The following is a 19,447-nucleotide window of genomic DNA, read 5'->3' on the forward strand; positions in this document are numbered from 1 at the left end:
ACATGTAGACTTACATGCAAACCATTTTCCGTTGTTTTCAAATATAGGCTATACGCTAGCGTAGCCTACATTAGTTTGAAACGGACAGATCTATGTTTAAGACAGAGCTCATTTTTGATTGGACCTACTGAGATATACCTTTACTTACAAGGACAGTCATCATTTTTTGATGGTCTTTTGCCAGTTTATGTAAACCAGTTGGCCTACACCTGTGACGATTTGAGTCAGATACAGGCCTAGGCTAAACACAGGGCTTCAACCATAATCTATTAGGTGTAAAATTTGACATAACAGTAATTCAAATGTCCTTAGGATTGTATAAAATCAGACATAATCTATGTGTGGAAAGGCATGAAAGTTTGCACATGAATCACCTGCGATGAAGACGCCAAGGCACAAATAGGTCTATAAATGCAATAACAACGCTAAACCAAAGTGTTTATCATGCTTCACGCAACACAGACCATGCCGTGTGCACGCCTCTTGTCATTATGTAATGTTTACTACAGTTCCATTTTGTAACAATGTGGCTGAATAATATTGTAATGTTGCCACCTGCTGGCGATTCATATTGCCCATTATCTTGTTCCTAAACTAGTTACTCTAAACTACATTTCCACAAATGCATCTGTTCACAAGACAGCAGACACAACGAGGCTTGTTGTAAAGTGTTCAACATTTGCATGGGTTTGTAAACTTGAGGCCACAGGGATAGTTACCATCCTACGTAAAGGCCCGGCGTGTCTGTTGTAGATCTGTGAAAACGCATGCGTTGCTCGAGATGTGTTGCATGTGACCTCCTCTCTAACAGTCATCATAGAACTGCGCGGCAAAAGAAAGGCACAAACAAAAACATGTGGGTGAAGCTGTAAGTGAGTGGTGCGTATTCAATTTATAAGGAAATGTGAATTTACTCTGTAAACTGAGTAGAACGCTTTTAATGTGTATTTTATGGTGTATCAGTCATTCATATGATGGTGTAATAGGTAGCTAGCTAACTTAGCCTACGTTAGCGGGCAATTAGCTTCTAGCTATCTAGCCTACTAGCCTATTACAAATATAAATTTGCTTTATAACTAGCTAGCTCTAACTGAATGTGTCTGAATCAGTGAATATGCGCGTATAGTATTGTCAAAGCGAACTAGATATTCCACAATTATATAATTATATTCTTTATTTTGCGAGTAGAATTGACACGTTGTTGCGAAAAGACAATTCAAGCAAGCTAGTGCTAAATAGCTAGCTAATTACAGAATTGTAATTAAAGCTATGCCGTGATTTTTATCACGGACATTGATACGTATTTATTTTCCCCATCCATGAACTGGTTTTATATACTTGACGTCAGCGGTCGCAGGACAGGCAAGTGCCACTCCCACCCCGCCACAGGCTCTACCATGTTATACAGCTCGTTCTAGTTGGAGCTAGGTTAGGTAGCAGGATCCAAGTCTGGCTGGTTAAACTATTCATTTCATTAAAATATAGCTAATACTGATGTTTATGTTTTTATCCAGTCTATATGACATCTCTCCAGCCAGTTGAATGACTGCGAGCTGTGTCCTCTGAACGGATAACATGGGGCTACACTCGGCTCAAAAGAAACACTTCCCGCTGCGTGGGGTCGAAGGGGTGGTCCAGTTGTTCGATGCTGAGCTTAAGAAGTCCGAACCAGACATGGCGCTACTGTCCCTGGTACTGGGTTTTGTTGAACACTTCCTGGCTGTGAACAGGGTCATACCAATAAATGTTCCTGGTGTCCGGTTTGAACCATTGGAGCCCGACTGTCCAAACTCCTGCTTCCCCACGGTGGAGCTGGGCATGGTCTCAGCCTTGCATGAACGCTTCACAGCCCAAATCCGGGGGGCAGTGGACCTGTCCCAGTACCGGAGGCCTCCTGGTGGCTCCAGTAGAGAACTGGTTAAGAAGGTGTCAGACGTGATCTGGAACAGTCTCAGTCGCTCCTACTTCAAGGACCGTGCCCACATCCAGTCCCTCTTCAGCCTCATTACTGGTACGAGTCAACTGGAAGAGATACTAGACACTGAGGTTTCCTGTTTTCAATATAGGGTGTGGCTTAAACTAACTCAAAGTAAATGATATTTTAATCAGGCACGAAGTTGGACAGCTCAGGTGTGGCATTTGCAGTGGTGGCAGCCTGCCAGGTGCTGGGACTGAAGGATGTCCACCTGGCCCTGTCCGAGGACCACGCCTGGGTGATCTTTGGGAAGAACGGAGAGGAGACGGCAGAAGTGACCTGGCACGGGAAGGGCAACGAGGACCGGCGAGGACAGACTGTCAGCGGAGGAGTCAGTGAGAGGGTGAGACACTGCCCACAGCCCAGCCTGGAGGGAAGAGGGTGTTGGCTTCTACAACGATAGCTAACAGACCAACTGGATTGACAGGGAGCACAATCTGACGGATGTGTGATACATTAATGGTAGTTGGTTACTAAGGGTGGGAACCTTGTTTTGGTACCTCACAATTCAAATCAATTCTTGGGGGTCACGATTTGATAAGAAAAATCAGTTGGTAATCTTTTGTTTAAAAAATATGTTTGAAAAAAAAAAAAAAACATTTTTACATTTGTGAATCGATTTGAATCGCTAGAAAACTGAATCGAATTCCCCCACCCCTATTGGTTACCTCCGAATCCTACTACATGAAGCATTCAATGCGGAACCATCTAGATGTGCTTCCTTGGGTTCTGTTTCTAGTAATTGTGTAAAAAAAAAATCAAAATCCTGATTGTCAAACTGCTTTCCTCATTCCTCCCTCAGAGCTGGCTGTACCTCAAAGGCTCCTACATGAAGTGCAACAGGAACATGGAAGTGGCCTTCATGGTGTGTGCCATTAACCCTTCTCTGGACCTACACACAGACAGCTCTGAGCTGTTGCAACTTCAACAAGTAAGATCTCTCTCACACACACACACACACACACACACACACACACACACACACACACTTAAATTGGGAGTACTAAACTACATGGATTTCAAAAGGGAAACAATCATGCACCTGTTGGCATCAAAAGCATCTATCTGTGTTTAACTCATCAAAGTCTTTCTTTGTAATGCGCTCAGTCTGATCTGCTGTCATTTCCCATCCAATTTTCTCTCCCTTTCATCTGTTTCTCTGAAACGGCTGCTCGCGCACAGAGGCTCCTCTGGCTGCTGTACGATCGAGGAGACCTGGAGAGGTGAGATGACTGAGACAGAATCCAAAGCTCTCCTAAATCGTAGAAAAAAAATGAATCTGTGTCACTGTTTGCAGCACTGGATATCAGCGTCCCCTCCTGTTCCTCCAACTGAGCAGTTCCTTCCCTCTTATGGTCTCTTCAGGTATCCCATGGCCATGGGCACCCTGGCAGACCTGGAAGACCAGGAGCCTATACCTGGCAAAGAGAGCCCCTTCGCCATCCACCTCAAAGTGAGTGTGATGTCGCAGTGTCCTCTGGTCCAAAATCCGACACCAGACCATTCCATCCATGAGTAAGATGTCATGTGACTCTTGTTTTTGTATTCCTTTGCTTTTAAGGCTGTGAACTCCGCAAAGAAGTACTACAACAACGAGCACATTTACCCGTTCATGTACCTGGCAGGCTACCACTACCGTCACCGGGAGGTTCGGGAGGCACTGGGCTCCTGGGCCGAGGCTGCCTCCGTCATGCAGGAGTGAGTCAGCAGTCTCCGTGTTAAGCTGGGTTCTTTAGCTTTGTGCACTTCATATACTTACATTTATTTCACGTCAACACAAAATAATATTATAGACAATATGCTGTCTGGGAAACCACATGCTCGTGGTTTTATCCAGGGACAGATGGAATGGTAGTTGACTACAGGTTTTCACAGATACCATATGTAAATTTGGCTCAGTTGTAGTTTCATCAGAGTAACAGTAGAGGTCAGACTCACAGCTTAAATGCTGTTTAAACTGCGACCACGTAATGTGATAATGCATAACGTTCCACATTGTCAGTCCCTGGTAATTGTTTGTTATACCTCAAATCAGGTACAAATACATGTGAAATTATAATTTCATGGCTCTTTGTGGCTCTTACACATTCACAAGTGTCCCTGGAGGAACTGTGTCTATGACAAATGAAGCTCTGTTACATGTGTGAGTGTGCGTGCGAGCGCACAGAGGGTTTGTAGCCTAGTATCAATGTCTCCAGTCCGGGCAGGAAACCTCCGTCTCCTAGTCCTGGCTCTTCTCCTCGGGGGACCGTAAACCTGCACTTTCCTCCCACTTAAACACACACTTCATGTGGCTTTCTGGCAGTCTGCCCTGGGGGCTAAAAATACAGCCCAGAGCGGAGCAACGTGGAGAAGGCCATCCCTCTGTCATCTTCCTGGGGGATGTGAGCTGGGGGAACGCCCTGAGCTGTGGCGCATCCCTCTACCTCTGCTCTGCTTCCCTTTCCCCTCTGCCTCTTCCTGGCCCTCCATTGTTCTTCAGGATCAGCACCCTCCCATTCTCTCTTGTGAAAGGGATATTAAGGGTGAAATGCCAACATTTGGGTTGTCTTGACTGGGTACATTCCGTGATTTGCGTGTTTGCGTACTAATAAGGTAATGCAGTATTCCACTCTCTCGCTTACTTCAGACCCATGCAGAAGAATGTTACTCAGACTGTGAAGACCCTTCACAAATGGCGGCTATAGCCAATAAAAACAAACAAACATTGAAACTAGTTTTCAATGCCTTCCAGTTCATCATTTCTTGGTCTGTTTCTAATCTTAGTCCGTGGTTCCCTCTCCCCAGCTACAACTATTTCAGGGAGGATGAGGAGATCTACAAGGAGTTTTTTGACATCGCCAATGACGTCATTCCCACCTTGCTGAAGGAAACGGCCGCTGCTGCTGAAAATGGAGGGGAGGGGGGGGAGGAATCGGAGAAGGTGACTGGAACTGTTCTGGCACTTTGGTGTTTTGGCTGCTGTTCTTACCTCTTAATCTCCTCTACCTTCCGATAATGAGATCTCATCCCAGTTCGTGTTTTGCAATAAAATGTATGAACTCCCGTTTACTGGCCCTCTCTCTTTCCTTTTTAATGTTTTCTACTCACTGAATTACATTACTTTACATTACACATATTCAGTTGTGTGTCCGTCTAAATTTCTCCTGATCTTTGCTCAGGACCAGCCCAAGCAGGCTGACGCTCTCTCCGCCCTCCAAGACCCAGAATGCTTTGCTCACCTGCTGCGTTTCTACGATGGCATCTGCAAGTGGGAGGAGGGGAGCCCTACCCCTGTCCTGCACGTGGGCTGGGCCACCTACCTGGTCCAGTCCCTTAGCCGCTTCGATGCTCAGGTACAAACATGCTGCTTGCCCCTTAAAGGTGCTGTCTGGGTCCATGTGCAGACACACACACACTGTATATCTTTCCCTCACGCACAAACAGACACCGCCTCTGAAATTATGTTTCTATTATCTGTTGTGGTATTTTGCTTCAAGCTCCTTGTCCACCTCCTTCCAGATACGTCAGAAGGTGACCATCATCACCAAAGAGCCCGAGGCCCAGGACGATGACGACCAGTCCAGCGATGACCCGCGAGAGGGCCGGAGACGAGGCCCACGGCGGGAGTCCAAACTGGAGGAACAGAGCCTCCCACCCCCCCAGACCTCCAGCCCACCCATCCAACCCCCCGGCCAGCCTAAGAAGGTGGGAGGCGAGGGCGGAGGGCGCCGCCGCTCCTCCCAGGGTCTCCGAGGCGGGGAGTCCGAAGCCAAGGCCAAGTCTCCCAGCCCGGCGCCCCCCTCACCCCCCCAGGCGCCCCAAGCAGGAGGCCCCGTGGTGGCCTTCCAGAGCGAGAAGATGAAGGGGATGAAGGAGCTGCTGTCTGCGGCCAAGGTGAACTCGAGCGCCATCAAGCTGCAGCTGACCGCCCAGTCACAGGTGCAGATGAAGAGACAGAAGAGTACGCCGTCAGGAGACTATACCATGTCCTTCATGAAGCGCCAGCGCAAATCACTTTAGACTGGGGGGGGCCAGGGGACAAGACAGAGACTAGTAGGAGTTTGGTTGTACTGTGAGAGACGACACAGGTGAAAACTGCTTACACGTTGCTCAGATTCAGAAATATCTTTTTGTCATTGTTCATCCAGAGGTTTTTCTACTTGCAATCATATCATATAAGTCTGATAAGCTCACAGCGTTGATAAGAATAAAATAGTTCCTTTTGGACTTGTTTATTAAAGTTCTGTTAGTGTAATATCATGTATTGAGCCTACAGTCAGGTGGCTGATGGTTTTATTTAATAGTTTGATTAAATAATGATTGTATGTGTAACAACTTTGTGATTTAGCACTAGTGTATGGTTTATCACAGGCAGTGAAACACTGTTCAATGCTTACACTTTGTGTTGATCTAAAGGGCAATACACACAATTTTAGCTCCCATTTATAAAAGTCTCATAAGCCAAAGTATGGGTGAATTCATTTCAAAACCGGCGTCCAAATCACATTGTACCACTCGTACAACCTGTAAATTATTTAATTTTTATTTTCCATTTGTTTCATTGACTGAAGCTTTTGAAAGGGAATGAGTCAGCTTTTCAGTGGCTCACCTCCTGTTATTTGTTGCCTTACATCGCCTTCTGTTTTCATAATTTAAGTGGCCTTTAGTTTCGAGAATATCCGGGGCTATATGCGACTTTGAAGTATTTCTACTGACTAGAGAAGTGACCAGGAAGACCATGCACTGTAAAATGGGGTTTCTGTAGTGCCCCTGTAATATAGTATTGCTTTATGACTTGTGCTTTTTATCTGCTGAAAATAAACAAGTTAAAATGTTATTGTACAGTATGTGTCTTTGTTGTACTAAATATGAGCGGCTAATGAACTATTAACATTGATGCTGTACAGCTGTGATATTGTAGCCCAGGTGTATTGATACACACAGGTGGCTGGGCTGCCCTAGTAGCCTACGATCTCTATTTCTCGCTCATGCGCAAATATTCCAAGACTGGAATGGTCACATATCGCGCTCTTGGTCTGGCTTTTGCAAAGAGGAATAGCCTACTATGAAGGTTTGGAAAGAAGAGGGGAATTCTGTCTGGCTAAGGGATCGTTATTCCGATATCTTGTCAGCTTGAATTAGTTTCATTTGTTTAGTCAGATTACAGACTAGTTGAACGAGTCGCCTACGCGCCACAGTCACGTTCAGTGGTTGGTTTATTGTAGCCTGTAGTACTGTATCATGCGTAAATAAGAAGCGTGAGAGACACAAGTCTTTTATCATGGACACGATTGGAGTATCTTTTTTGGACCCGTTAGATGATTATGAATTAATTCATCGTATTGGGTGTGGCACGTACGGAGATGTGTTCAAGGTGAGTGTGAAGATTAGCCTAATTATAACCTGATCAAATTGACTTATAATTGTGCTAACTGCTAATTGTTTTAATTTTCGTCTGCGTTTTAGTTTGGGGATGACTCATGTTAACTAACATTGCTTTGCTATACACATTCTCTATATTGTTGTGCATTTTATGAAGTTGAACGAGAGATTTTGTTATGGGTAAAGGGATGTCATTTATACCCTCATTTGAGTCATATGCTAATAACACAAATGTCACAAGAGATGGGAGGATAAATAATGTTTTGTCGTATTGCGCGCGCTTCTTCTGCTCGTCCCCCGTATGACCGCTACCTGAAATATGCGGGTGCAAGAAAGATCAACATGTTGCCCCACAGCCTTCAATCTAATTTTTCATCAACAGGTATTAATTTGGACAGTACTGGATTATTTATCAGTTGTCAAATAAACATTTATTAGGGCATTAAATAATCCGCATGTATTTCCCCTAGCAGCTATACTGTCATGTTGCACTGCATTTAAGATATATGATATAATTTATACTGCAAAGGCAGAGGTTAAGTTACAGGGATGCAGTCAGTCTCGCTTTATTTTGATCTGAAGCGGGGGGGTGCACAAATCCTGAAACCAACGTGCATCCTGCTCCAGAATGTTGATGTTTGATGTTTGCGAACCCACCACAACCCCTTCCACCCCAACCTGCCTGAATATTTTTATAATGTCTCAGAAATGCCCGCATACACAATAACATGATAATTGAATAATATTTATTTGTTATCACAGACACAGGTAAACAAGGACCTAGTATGTTGTTTTTCTTATATAAAAAACACCATAACATATTTTCCATATGGCTGCCTGGTGTGCACTGAATAGGGAAACTGTACTATCTTTCAGACAATGATCCATTATACCGTCCCACTGCCTCTCTCCTCCACTGTTCTCCAGTGTTCTCCTCCAACCTTAGTGGAGCTAGCTGTCTGCAAACCACCATGGGTCAAACCACTCAGCATGTGATTCAGTGGGTTTCAACATAAAGAGTCATAGGAAGCCCTCTGCCTCCCATCCCATAATTACCTGGAGTGGTTATTTAAATACAGAACAAGGGTCCATAGTCAAGCAGACAGGGTTTCATTTCAAAGCCCCTACAAGGGATTGGTATTATTGTCAGACACAATGACATAGTGCTATGAGTAATGGGGTATCGTGACATGCTCTTTGGCCTGTATGAACACACAGAGGCACCCACACTTGCACACAAGCAGCGGTACAAAATATTGAGCAGTCATTCCTGTCAAGCTGTGGGTCAACGGTGATATTTATTTGAGGTTACAACACAGCAACGAAAAGATCTCCTGTAGGGAATGTTGTTAGTTAATAAATAAGAATCAAGGCCTGTTGCAGCATAACTCTACAATGATCACATGGGGAAATGACTCTGTTCTAATTCCACTGTGAGGTCTGATTAAATCCTTTTTTCTGGGAGAGAACTCGGATAAAAAATTATTAGGAGTCCTTTTTCAGCTTCCATTGTCCATAACTCCAATGATTGTTATTTCAGGCTGTAAAACCTTTCAGTGACATAACTGTCACTTTAGTCACAGGAAGCCCTGTGGTATAACAGGAAAACAACAGGAAGTTGGTGTAAACGTTTCAGGTTTTCTCTTGGGATCCTGACATCCCATTGGTTGCTACTTTGGTTGTTGTGGATAAAGAATAGGGATTAAGTTCTCCAAAGAACATCCCTTCCATGCTGGATATTTCTGGAAGAAAGGCAGTAGAATATCTTTGGAAGATAAAATAGGGGAAATGATGACCATAAGCCAGATTTTTGTCACTGGTAGAAGGGGAATTTTCCTTCATCGTTCTTATGTAACATTGTGGCTTTGGGCTGATTTTGGTGCCTTCATTGTAGGTTTGAAACCAAGCAGGGAGGTTTTCCCTGGTCAGGCATGAGTCACAAGTTCTAGTTTTTACTCACGACACAAACTGACCAAATTCTGTGAATGTCTGAGCTCAGCTTACTCCTTCTCAGCTCCTTGCCTTCTGTTGTGAGATCAAGGTGAGTAATCTTGGATCCTTTGTCATCAAGATGGCTGACTAAGTGTCCTGCCCTGACACAGGGCTACAGGACAGCCCTCCAAGCCAGGAGGCCATTGCCTCTCAAATCCATACAGAATATTAGATTTTCATCCAGAAGGGAATCAGAAGAAATACTGTGATGGTATCAACATTTGGGACAGTTCACTAGTGGTTAGAAAGTCTCTTCAGCAGGTCAGCATGGCATTCGATCAGAAATATTGATCGTCATTGGTGTTCCAGTGCGTGCAATGGAGGTGCCCTGCCACATCTCTCTGAGTGTCCGCTCTCACTGAGCCCTGTGGTAGCACTTCAGAACAGAGTTCACACGTCCCAGCTGATGACAATCTTCCCTTTCAGGCTCGTAACATCAGGACCAGTGAAATGACTGCCATCAAAATCGTGAAGCTAGACCCTGGTATGTTTAAAGAGTCTAGCCTCTTGCCTTAACATGACATTTATGCAGTGTGTAACAAAAATTCATAATTCATGACCTTTGTATGCATCTAGTATTCTTCAGTCTTCTGTTTTTACAGTTTTTCTTGTGCTATATTGCTATAGTTGTACAATTTTTGCTACTATGTAGCTGTTGCTTGCCAGAATGACCTTGTATTGCACTGTGCACATGACCATAAATCTCTTAAATTCTTTTATCTGCCTGTCTCTAATTGGATAATTTAACTCTGTTCAGGCGATGACATCACATCGATCCAGCAAGAGATCACCATGATGAAGGAATGCAAGCACAAGAACATTGTGGCCTATTTTGGCAGCTATCACAGGTGCTTCTTTATTACTTTATTATAATTGAGAATTCCAAATAAATTTGATACCCTAGAACATTTTCACTGAAAGGGGTTGAGAAATCCTTCTCATGCCAGATTAAACGTTGCGGAAGTCAATCAAACTGTCAGTCAAACACACTGATAAAATAAATGTGTTTTCATTTCCAGAAATACCAAGTTGTGGATATGTATGGAGTACTGTGGAGGTGGATCCCTCCAAGACATCTACCATGGTACCGTACAAAACACAATACCTGGCAATGAATACCTGGTTTATATGTAGTATTAATGACGGGGGGGGGGGGGGGGGGGGGGGGATTAGAGGGGGTGGGTGACAGGGGTGAAGGTTGGGGGTCTCTTTCTGTCTCACATGTGTGTCTCCCTGATCCCAGTGCTTTGGTCTCTCCTTAGTGACCGGCCCACTGAAGGAGAAACAGATAGCCTACGTCTGCAGAGAAACCCTCCAGGTGAGACACCCTTCTGTGGTCTCTCACCCTCCAGGTGAGACTGCCCTTCTGTGGTCTCTCTGCCTGTGAGAGCTGCCGGCTGAGATATCAACTCACCGAGTTGCCGATTTGTCCACGACTCTTGTTCACAGCACAGTGCATCAAATGCAAACCAACAGAATGCATACTAAACTAAGAATACATTGACAATAGCTTGTATTTTACAAATACCACAGATGAGGGTGTGAATTGCGTTTCCGACCACAGAACAGCAAAGCAGTATTTGACTTGGCCACAGTGTTAAAATCGGACCAATTGAAACAGCTTGCAGTGTCACCTATTGACATGATGTTAGCAACTTCCATAATAATATAAGACTTTATTCATATAGCACATTTCATACAAATGTTGATGTAGAGATGATGGACTTGGCTTTTTTCCCCAGGGCTTGTATCATCTCCATGAGACAAGTAAAATGCATAGAGACATAAAGGTAGGCTATTTTAATGTCCTGTCTTGTGACTGTGCTGCTGCTGTATAATTATGATGACTACAGTGCTTGGTAAACGTGCTGAATGTTATTGCCCTGTATGTTCACACATGTGTGTGTGTGTGTGTGTACCTGTGTATTCACCATAGGGAGCTAACATACTTCTCACTGAACGTGGAGACGTCAAACTGGGTCAGTGAGAATCCATACCATCCAGCCTTTTAACACACAAACACCCAGGTGCATTTCTGATACATGTTTGATTCTACTGTCCTGTATTTATTTTTGTGTCTCCCTGCAGCGGATTTTGGAGTGGCAGCAGAGATCAGTGCTTCAGTGGCCAAGAGGAAGTCTTTCATAGGAACTCCCTACTGGTGAGATAACTGGATCCAAATCATGACCTCCAAATGTAACTGACTCACTGAAAACACACACTTTGTGTTCTTCTCTCGCACAGACCCTGCATAACTCTCGTTTCTAGACAGATTTTTGGTATCTTCTCTGTCAGCTTCTCCGTTTCAGGACATAACCGCAAGTCATGATTGTTTTCCTGAGACATGCGGTGCCGCCATCTTTTCCACCCCTTCTCCGTCTCTGTGCTCAGTGCGGTGCCTGGTAGTCAGACTGGTGTTGTTCCCTGTGTCACAGGATGGCCCCAGAGGTGGCGGCGGTAGAGAAGAAGGGAGGGTACAACCATCTGTGTGACATCTGGGCCGTGGGCATCACAGCCATGGAGCTGGCCGAGCTGCAGCCGCCCATGTTTGACCTTCACCCCATGCGGTGAGAAACGAGACAGACACACACACACACACGGACAAAGACTGGCTCTAAATCTGTCAGCTCATGCATTTGAAACAAGGGCGGAGAAGACAGAGACTGTGGGAGCTATAGAGACTCGTGTTGGGGTATTATTATCGTTATAACATTTTGGTAATTTTTTTTTTTTTTAGGAAAGTTATTGCACTATTTGACATGTGCTTTCTGCTTTTCCAGAGCCCTGATGTTGATGTCTAAAAGCAGCTTTCAGCCTCCCAGGCTCAAGGACAAGACAAAGTGGTAAGACGAACAACAAGATAACCCCCACGATTTTCCGACTATCTGATTGAAATCTCCCCAATACTGATATCATCACTGTCTTCCGCCGTCTCTTTCCAGGTCTGCGGGATTCCAGAGCTTCGTGAAGATGGCTCTCATTAAGAACCCTCGCAAGAGGCCTTCAGCAGAGACTCTACTCCAGGTAGCACCCAGTCTCCCTCTGCGGTGACTCGTGACGGGGCACAGATCAAAGACCACCTGTACTCTTTTTAAAACCTCGACTTGGGAACTCCTGCTACTAACCGTAGTGGGAAATGAAGACAGGTCGAGGTAGATGTATTGCAGATGTTGGGATGCAGAGGTCATGAACCTGTTCCCCCGCCCACCCCTTTCCTCCACAGCATCCGTTTGTGACCCAGCTGTTGACACGTAACCTGGCGATAGAGCTGCTGGACATGGCCAACAACCCCGACCTTCACTCCTCTCAAAGCATGGTGGACAGCGAGCTGGAGGTGAGACTCATCTCTGGCTTCATGGCTGACTGGGTGGCTGGCCGGCTGGGTGACTAGGTGGATGGATGGATAGATAGATGAATGAATGGATGGATGCCTGATGGACATCCTGGATGGTCAGTTTCTGAGTGAGTGACCAACTGACCAGACAGTCATCGCCAAGGTCACTTTGAAGCTGTGCTAATTGTCTGTTGTTGTGATTCTATCGTTCATCATCTATCCAACCTTAGATAGGGGACGCCACCCCGGACAAGATCCAGTCAGCTGGGAAACACTTGCCAGTGGAGAGGACCCTCTCTGAAGAGCAGTGTAAGTATTTAGCACACACACACATTGTGTCGGAGGGTTGAGGTCATACCCCCAGCTAAACATCATGCACAGCAGCTTGATGTATGGAAGTGGGGCAGGGGAGGACCGAGGACAAGGCCCCCTGGAGCAGAGGCACACTCTCCAGGGTCCTCACCACAACAAGCCCATTGACAGCCAAGGGCGGATGAAGTCACTGACCAGCTCCCGGCACACATAGAGGTGGCACTGTGCTGCACACGCACAGGGCATGTTCTCTGTGCCGTCCTCTGACGTGCCTGTGGCCCACACACGTGGAGCCAGTCTGGAAGGCCCAGTGCTGGGGAAAGGAGGAGGGGAGGGGAGGGAGGGGTGACTGAGGGGCTATTGTCAGGAGTCATATCAAAAAACGATTACAGCATTCACTGAGTGTCGCGCTGAGGGACAATGGGGTCACTCTACAACATGAACACACAGCATGTATTTCGACACGCAACAACGACACGTGGAAACAAGTGACAGACATGATTTACGGACAGGATTTTGCGCCATTCAAAACGCATCCAAGGGGGACTGGAAAGGGTGCTGTGACTTATCTCTATGGAGACGGGGGGGGTCTGATGTCAGCGGAACTGGGATATGTGTGTCAGCAGACCTCTGAAGCTGCAGGTTTTGCTCATTATTGATGTTCTGATGTGTGTAGTTGGTGTAATGTGGGCCTGCACGCAATCGTGTGTCGATTCATTATGTAACAATTAAAACCCAATGGAGATTGTACTAGTCTATTCCTCTACTTTACTCTACTACTTCACTTTAATAGTAATAATACTATAAATTGGTGTTTCCTTTAGTTGACCAAGTGAAGTTTGGTCCTCCGTTAAGGAAAGTCACAGAGCCCTACCCGGAGATGGTAAGTGACAGTTATTTCCTGTTTACAAGGAAGATGGCGGTCTGTGAGTGAGTCATGATGATCTGTTGTCGTGGCTGACAATTGCATTGATGATTGTTGCAGCAGAGTTCCTACGACGACGACTGGAGCCTCTCAGGAGACGAAGATGAATCCCCGTAAGTGCTGCATGGTCCACTTCAGCTTCTGTTTCCCTTAAATCAGCCACATTTGATGAAGGACAATCTTTATCTCTGCCACTTTTCATACTTCTCTATGATATAACACATCCAAACGAGCGTAGGTTAAGGTGGTAGCGGCACAAAACACATACAAGATCTCGCCGATCTTCCGAGCTGAGCGGCGTGTCTGGTTGAAGCCTACCAGATTCAAAACATGGCAACAACCATGCATATTTACAGTACAGTATTTATCCAGGAGAGCTGTCATACATCACTGAGGGAGCACAGGCCCTGCCCTGTGTTCGTCCCCCTGTGTTGTCACGTGTCGTGTACACAGTCCAGATGGGCTCATAGAAGCCCCCGTAGTCAGATTAACATCAGGTCTTCCTGTTGCAGGAGCCTGTTGGAATGTGTGGAGCAAGCTCTCCAGCTGAGGTAGGCTGAAAGACTCCATTCCAAGCCCCCTCAAACCCCTAACCCCCTCCCCCGCCAACACTTCCCCTTGTCAAGGACACAATGGAAGTTTGATTACTGGAATGGAGCCATTGTCTGATAAAGATGGCCTGATGTACTGTAGCAGGCCCTTAGACGCTTTACCCACTGGTCCTGTTGTGTGTGTATTTTTACGTTGCTTCCGCCAGACTCCTTGCATTGTCCTTATGGATCCTTTACATGACCCTTATGTGCTGGCTCAGCATGTATCCAATACACACGACTTCTTTTACCATTTTATTTTATTTTTGACCTTGTATTCATGTTGAATCCATATCATTGGCATAAACCAATGTGGATACACAAAGTTATGTTTGCCCTATTGACTATATTCACTTTTATCCCCTATCTAACAATAAAAAAATCTATAAAAAACTGTCAAGACTGTTAAATTGAGTATTTCTAACTTTGAACTCTGAATTTTACAGGAGTTTAACCATCAAAAGAGCGCCATCTATTGATGTAAGTGGGAAAAAATGTTCTACGGTTACACATTGAAATAACACTGAAATAACTGACACCATTTTGGGATGATCTGGGGTTCTTCAGGGCGGGAAAGGAGGAAGAAAGAGTGGTCTGTTCAGCCCCACCACCGCCTCGCTGCCCGTGTTTGGCTCTTTCCCTCCCAACATGGAGGACAAGGACCTGACCCTTCGACCTAGCGCCACCCTGGGTGCCGACTCCACCCTCACCCCAGACTCCTCCTCAGGTACTGCACAGCCTCTCCACAGCGCTCTACCCGCCACAGCAATCCGATAAACGGCATCTGTCCTCAATAGGAATCTACTTTAAAGTAGTCAGCGCGGACAGTGATACTCGTGATACAGAGTGCTTTTCGCCACTTTAGTTTTGGTTGACTTAGTGTTCGTATTGTTTGATATGTATGCTAAGATTTCAGCCCACAACATCCTGCATCACCTCCTCAACTGTAGTGTTATCTGTTGTGTACCCCCCTCCTGCCCTGCTCTCTGCCAGGCCTGGCCAGGTGTTCAGCCACTCAGGACATCCGGCAGTGGTGCAGCGACCCCTGTGTCCCTGAGGGGGACGGCTCACTGGCTGAGAAGAAGTCTGGGGGCGTGGCCCCTCCCAAGAGGGACACGCCCCTCTCACCTGAGTGGAGCACCCTGAGGAAGAAGAGGGAGGAGTTTGTGAGTTGAGCCCCGTCAGGCTTGTTCCACATGATCCCACTAATTCTCTTGTACTTGTGGACATCTGTACAGGTGGACAGAACAGGTGTAAGAAGCATGGTAGTAGTAGCTCCCTCACATGGCCCCTTTGTGGACTGCTTGGACTCAGAAGCCTATCATTTTATTGCATCTATGCAACTGAGGCAGAAATCCACTAGCGAAGGGAATAGGTCTTAGGACTTCACTTGGGACAGGGCCCTTTATGCAATTTGGCCTGACTCACAACATATCAATAGTTCCTCATTTACCAATGTGTGTGGGTGGATTGTTAACCTAATAACCTGTTCCCATGACCCAGTTGTATCCCTTTTTAAACCGTAGTTTGGTAACAAATGGGAAAGGAGAGCTCACTCTCTACAACCAATAAGAATGGGAAACCCTGCATTTGAATTACCCCGTTTATCCCTTTTTTGTTATGTGTGTGTGTGTGTGTGCGTGTGTAACCTTTTAAATTATAGAGAGCTGATTGTCATGGACTCCCTCCTACCCCTCAAGTCCATGTAAGTGGAGAGGTTTAACCGCATGCAGCCACAGGGACTTGACCCTTGACCTTTGCTCTGATTACTAACTGCAGAAACATTTGCCAACGCTTACACACATGTGCACAAACATACATGCAAACACACACACACAGTGCTGCGAATGCTTGAGTGCTGAAGGTGGAACTCACATTTCAACCAGACACACCGTACGACACCATAGATTGATGACACAACGCCACGTTATAACAATTCAAGTTCAAATATTTTTTTTTTTTCCATGCTGCAGATGGGAGCCTGCTTCTCCAAAGTCTTTAACGGGTGTCCCCTTAAGATCCACTGTGCTGTCGCCTGGATACTGCCTAAGACAAGAGGTTAGACCACGGAGCGAGGTAGAAAGCTATTGGCATGTAACTATAGACATGAGCGCTAAATGGTTGTATGTCTGTCTGTCTGTTTTAGATCAGTATCTCATTCTGGGGGCAGAGGAAGGAGTTTATACTCTCAACCTCAACGAGCTTCATGAGGACACTCTGGAGAAGGTGGATTTATGCACGTTTACTGTCTAACGTCTAGTTGCTGATGATGCACTTTATTATTCAGTCGTTGACAATGTTGGAAAAGGATGACATTTGTTTCAGTTTTAAGACTTTTTCTGTCTTCCCCGCAGTTGCTCCCTCAAAGATGCACCTGGCTTTATGTCATGAATAACGTCTTGATGTCTGTATCAGGTATGGAGTTATTCCGTTTTTAATCAACTATGACAGTCAAATATGACCATGCAAACAAACTGAATGTTCAGTTTAACAAAATAGTCTTGAGGGGACCCATTGTTTTGTGAGCGATAGGCAACACCAACCCCAGCGTGACAAAGCTGCTAGAGTTTGATTCTAGGTTCTAGAACTCTGGCTTCCGTTATTGAATACTACAGGGTAAAGACGTCCCCTTTCCTCTCTTAACCTCTGTCTAATAACCCTCTCTGTGTCCTTTACAGGAAAGTCGTCCCAGCTGTACTCTCACAGTCTACCAGCTTTGTTTGAGCAAAGAGGCCACCTGCAGAAGAAACACCTGTCCCTGGGCACCAACCGCCTCACTGACAGGATCAATCCCAGGTACATATCCTTGCCTACAATGCTTGCGTAGGTGCTTGTTTGATGTTGTCTTGCATCTCGGATTCAATAACTACCTCGTTTGCCCCTCTGCAGAAAGTATGCTGTATTTGGGAAGATACCAGACACTAAAGGCTGTCGAAGGTGCAGTGTGGGTGAGGAACTGTTTGTCCAGCCGGTGGTTTGATCCCAACCAGCAAGATGGTGGTGATTGCATTTGGCTCTATCTCCTTTTCTCTTTTCTCTCGTTCCAGCACGGAACCCATACACAGACAGCACGTTTCTGTGTGGGGCTGTGCCATCAGGATTGGTCCTACTGTTGTGGTATGAGCCCCTTCAGAAGTTCATGCAGCTCAAGGTTTTTATCAATACAATACATCAAATCTGAAAGAGATACTATTGTTAACTTTTTTTATGTCATAAAACCACAATGCATGATCTGGTACTTGAACTCTGACTTTCTCCATCGCCTTCTTTCAGCATATAGCAATTAGCCTCCCAGAATCCCTTCCTATCTTTGAACTCCTGGTCATAGTGACAGATGAGTTTCCACAGCTGTGCGTAGGGGTAAGAGACTGTACCATCGGCAAGGGGGAGTCGGTAACAAACCAGAAGCTGAAGTTTGAAATTGTAGAGTTGAACGGCACACCTAACTCTCCTCCAGGTGAGTCGACTCTCGTCTGATGGGTTAAGATTTCGTAAAATGTTTGTTTTGTTGGATCTAGACGTTAGAAATACATGATGTTGTTTCATGCAGAGGGACTTATTTTTCTTTGTATAAATGTTGGCTACTATCTCACTCTTTCTCAATGTGTGTGTGTCTGTTTTGTGGACAGACCATGGGCCTGTTGGAGCAGTGCAAGTTACGCAGCTAGACAGAGATACAGTCCTCATTGCATTAGAAAGTGAGTCTTTAGATTCGATAATATAACATCCCTTCAATGTGTCGATACTCATCCATTAGTAATTGGATGTTTCCTTCCTAGAAACTGTGAAAATTGTCAACCTACAAGGGCTTCCATCGAAGGAGTTGGCTTCTGAAATGTTCTTTGACTTCCCAATTGAAACACTTGGTAAATATACCAATGATATAGCTCACATTTTGTTTATGTGTATGTGTCAGTAAAGTATCTGCTGTTTATGTAGAGCTTAGGGTGACATCTCGTCTGTGGATAGTTTGTTTACAGGATAGTGTTCTCGCCTTCTGGAAACATGGTCTCAAAGGGCGTAGTCTTCCTTCAAATGAGGTGATGACCATATTTGGTGTCGGATTCAACCGCTGCATCATTTGAAAATCTTGTGTTATTTACAGGTCTTGTTGTGGCAGTGAATGATGTTGACGTGTTTGTGTTTAGGTCACGCAGGAGATCACAGATGAAACACGCGTGTTTCGGGTCTTGGGGACAAACAGGTATGCTCACGTTCTGCCATCTCGACTTCTATTTCTTTTTTTTCATCTCTGCATTCCTGCCCTCACATAGACGTAAAAGCACCATTCAGTCATTGAACCCTGGAAAACCAGTCTTTCTTTGCCTTTATCTTCTACACAGAGATATTGTCCTACAGAGTACCCCAACAGACGACCCCTTGGCCTTGAGCAACCTGTATATCCTGACTGGCCACGAAAGCAGTTACTGAAAACAAGAAGATGGAAAAAGAGGAGTAGGAGAAAGACAAGAAGATAGAGGGAAAGAAAAGTCAGTGGATGAACAACGGATGGAAGCAGCTTATTCTGCTTGACCTACGTGACAGGATCCATTGTTGAAGGTTGTTTCCCTGCCATCTCTGCAAAGTGAAGAAGATGAGGGAGAGAAACAAAGGATAGAAAGAACGTACTGTCGTGTGACTGTTATGGCTTTACCATAACCTGAACTCACTAATCCCTCTACCTGCAAACAGGAAACAGACTCCGGAATATAGCACAGAGGGAAATGTACTGTGCGGTGTCAGTTAAGACTTGTTGAGAATCCCTATGAAGACTTAAAAAATCTTTAAGCGCACATGCTACTTTAACTTATACTGCATCAACCTACATTGTCTCCCCTGCTGGTAGTTGGCAGTAGAGATCAACTTAGTGATGATACCTGGTCTAAACCTTTGACTGTTACTGTATAACAACACACTTGTTATATAACATATAACAAGAAGTGGACACTAACATG

The 19,447-nt window shown here is 45.3% G+C and overlaps 2 protein-coding genes across 8 annotated transcripts; both read left to right on the forward strand.

The window, feature by feature from the left end:
• Positions 1-719: 719 nt before the first annotated feature.
• men1 (multiple endocrine neoplasia I) lies at positions 720-6,794 on the forward strand. 3 transcript variants are annotated; one of them, XM_047049323.1, is made up of 10 exons: positions 720-879; positions 1,515-2,011; positions 2,110-2,318; positions 2,778-2,906; positions 3,158-3,198; positions 3,341-3,428; positions 3,537-3,673; positions 4,763-4,898; positions 5,137-5,310; positions 5,477-6,794. In XM_047049323.1, the coding sequence occupies exons 2-10, from the start codon at positions 1,576-1,578 to the stop codon at positions 5,975-5,977; spliced, it is 1,851 nt and encodes a 616-aa protein (XP_046905279.1). In that variant the 5' UTR covers positions 720-879; positions 1,515-1,575; the 3' UTR covers positions 5,978-6,794. The 3 variants fall into 3 exon arrangements, with proteins under 3 accessions (XP_046905279.1, XP_046905280.1, XP_046905281.1); XM_047049324.1 differs by having other exon boundaries at positions 720-868; XM_047049325.1 differs by lacking the exon at positions 720-879 and adding an exon at positions 891-1,428.
• Positions 6,795-6,964: 170 nt separating this feature from the next.
• Positions 6,965-18,942, forward strand: map4k2 (mitogen-activated protein kinase kinase kinase kinase 2). Of its 5 annotated transcripts, none has more exons than XM_047049304.1 (32): positions 6,965-7,331; positions 9,758-9,815; positions 10,089-10,179; positions 10,351-10,415; positions 10,594-10,649; positions 11,074-11,121; positions 11,268-11,310; positions 11,420-11,492; positions 11,767-11,898; positions 12,112-12,174; positions 12,274-12,355; positions 12,555-12,665; positions 12,896-12,974; positions 13,802-13,860; positions 13,963-14,015; positions 14,415-14,453; positions 14,939-14,972; positions 15,060-15,219; positions 15,486-15,658; positions 16,156-16,197; positions 16,466-16,550; positions 16,639-16,718; positions 16,847-16,907; positions 17,171-17,288; positions 17,382-17,440; positions 17,540-17,643; positions 17,766-17,949; positions 18,122-18,190; positions 18,272-18,358; positions 18,462-18,532; positions 18,641-18,696; positions 18,836-18,942. In XM_047049304.1, the coding sequence occupies exons 1-32, from the start codon at positions 7,239-7,241 to the stop codon at positions 18,921-18,923; spliced, it is 2,616 nt and encodes an 871-aa protein (XP_046905260.1). In that variant the 5' UTR covers positions 6,965-7,238; the 3' UTR covers positions 18,924-18,942. The 5 variants fall into 5 exon arrangements, with proteins under 5 accessions (XP_046905260.1, XP_046905261.1, XP_046905264.1 ...); XM_047049305.1 differs by having other exon boundaries at positions 13,966-14,015; XM_047049308.1 differs by lacking the exon at positions 16,156-16,197.
• Positions 18,943-19,447: the final 505 nt, after the last annotated feature.

This window comes from Hypomesus transpacificus, chromosome 25 (assembly GCF_021917145.1).
Source record: "Hypomesus transpacificus isolate Combined female chromosome 25, fHypTra1, whole genome shotgun sequence".
NCBI classification, from domain to species: domain Eukaryota; kingdom Metazoa; phylum Chordata; class Actinopteri; order Osmeriformes; family Osmeridae; genus Hypomesus; species Hypomesus transpacificus.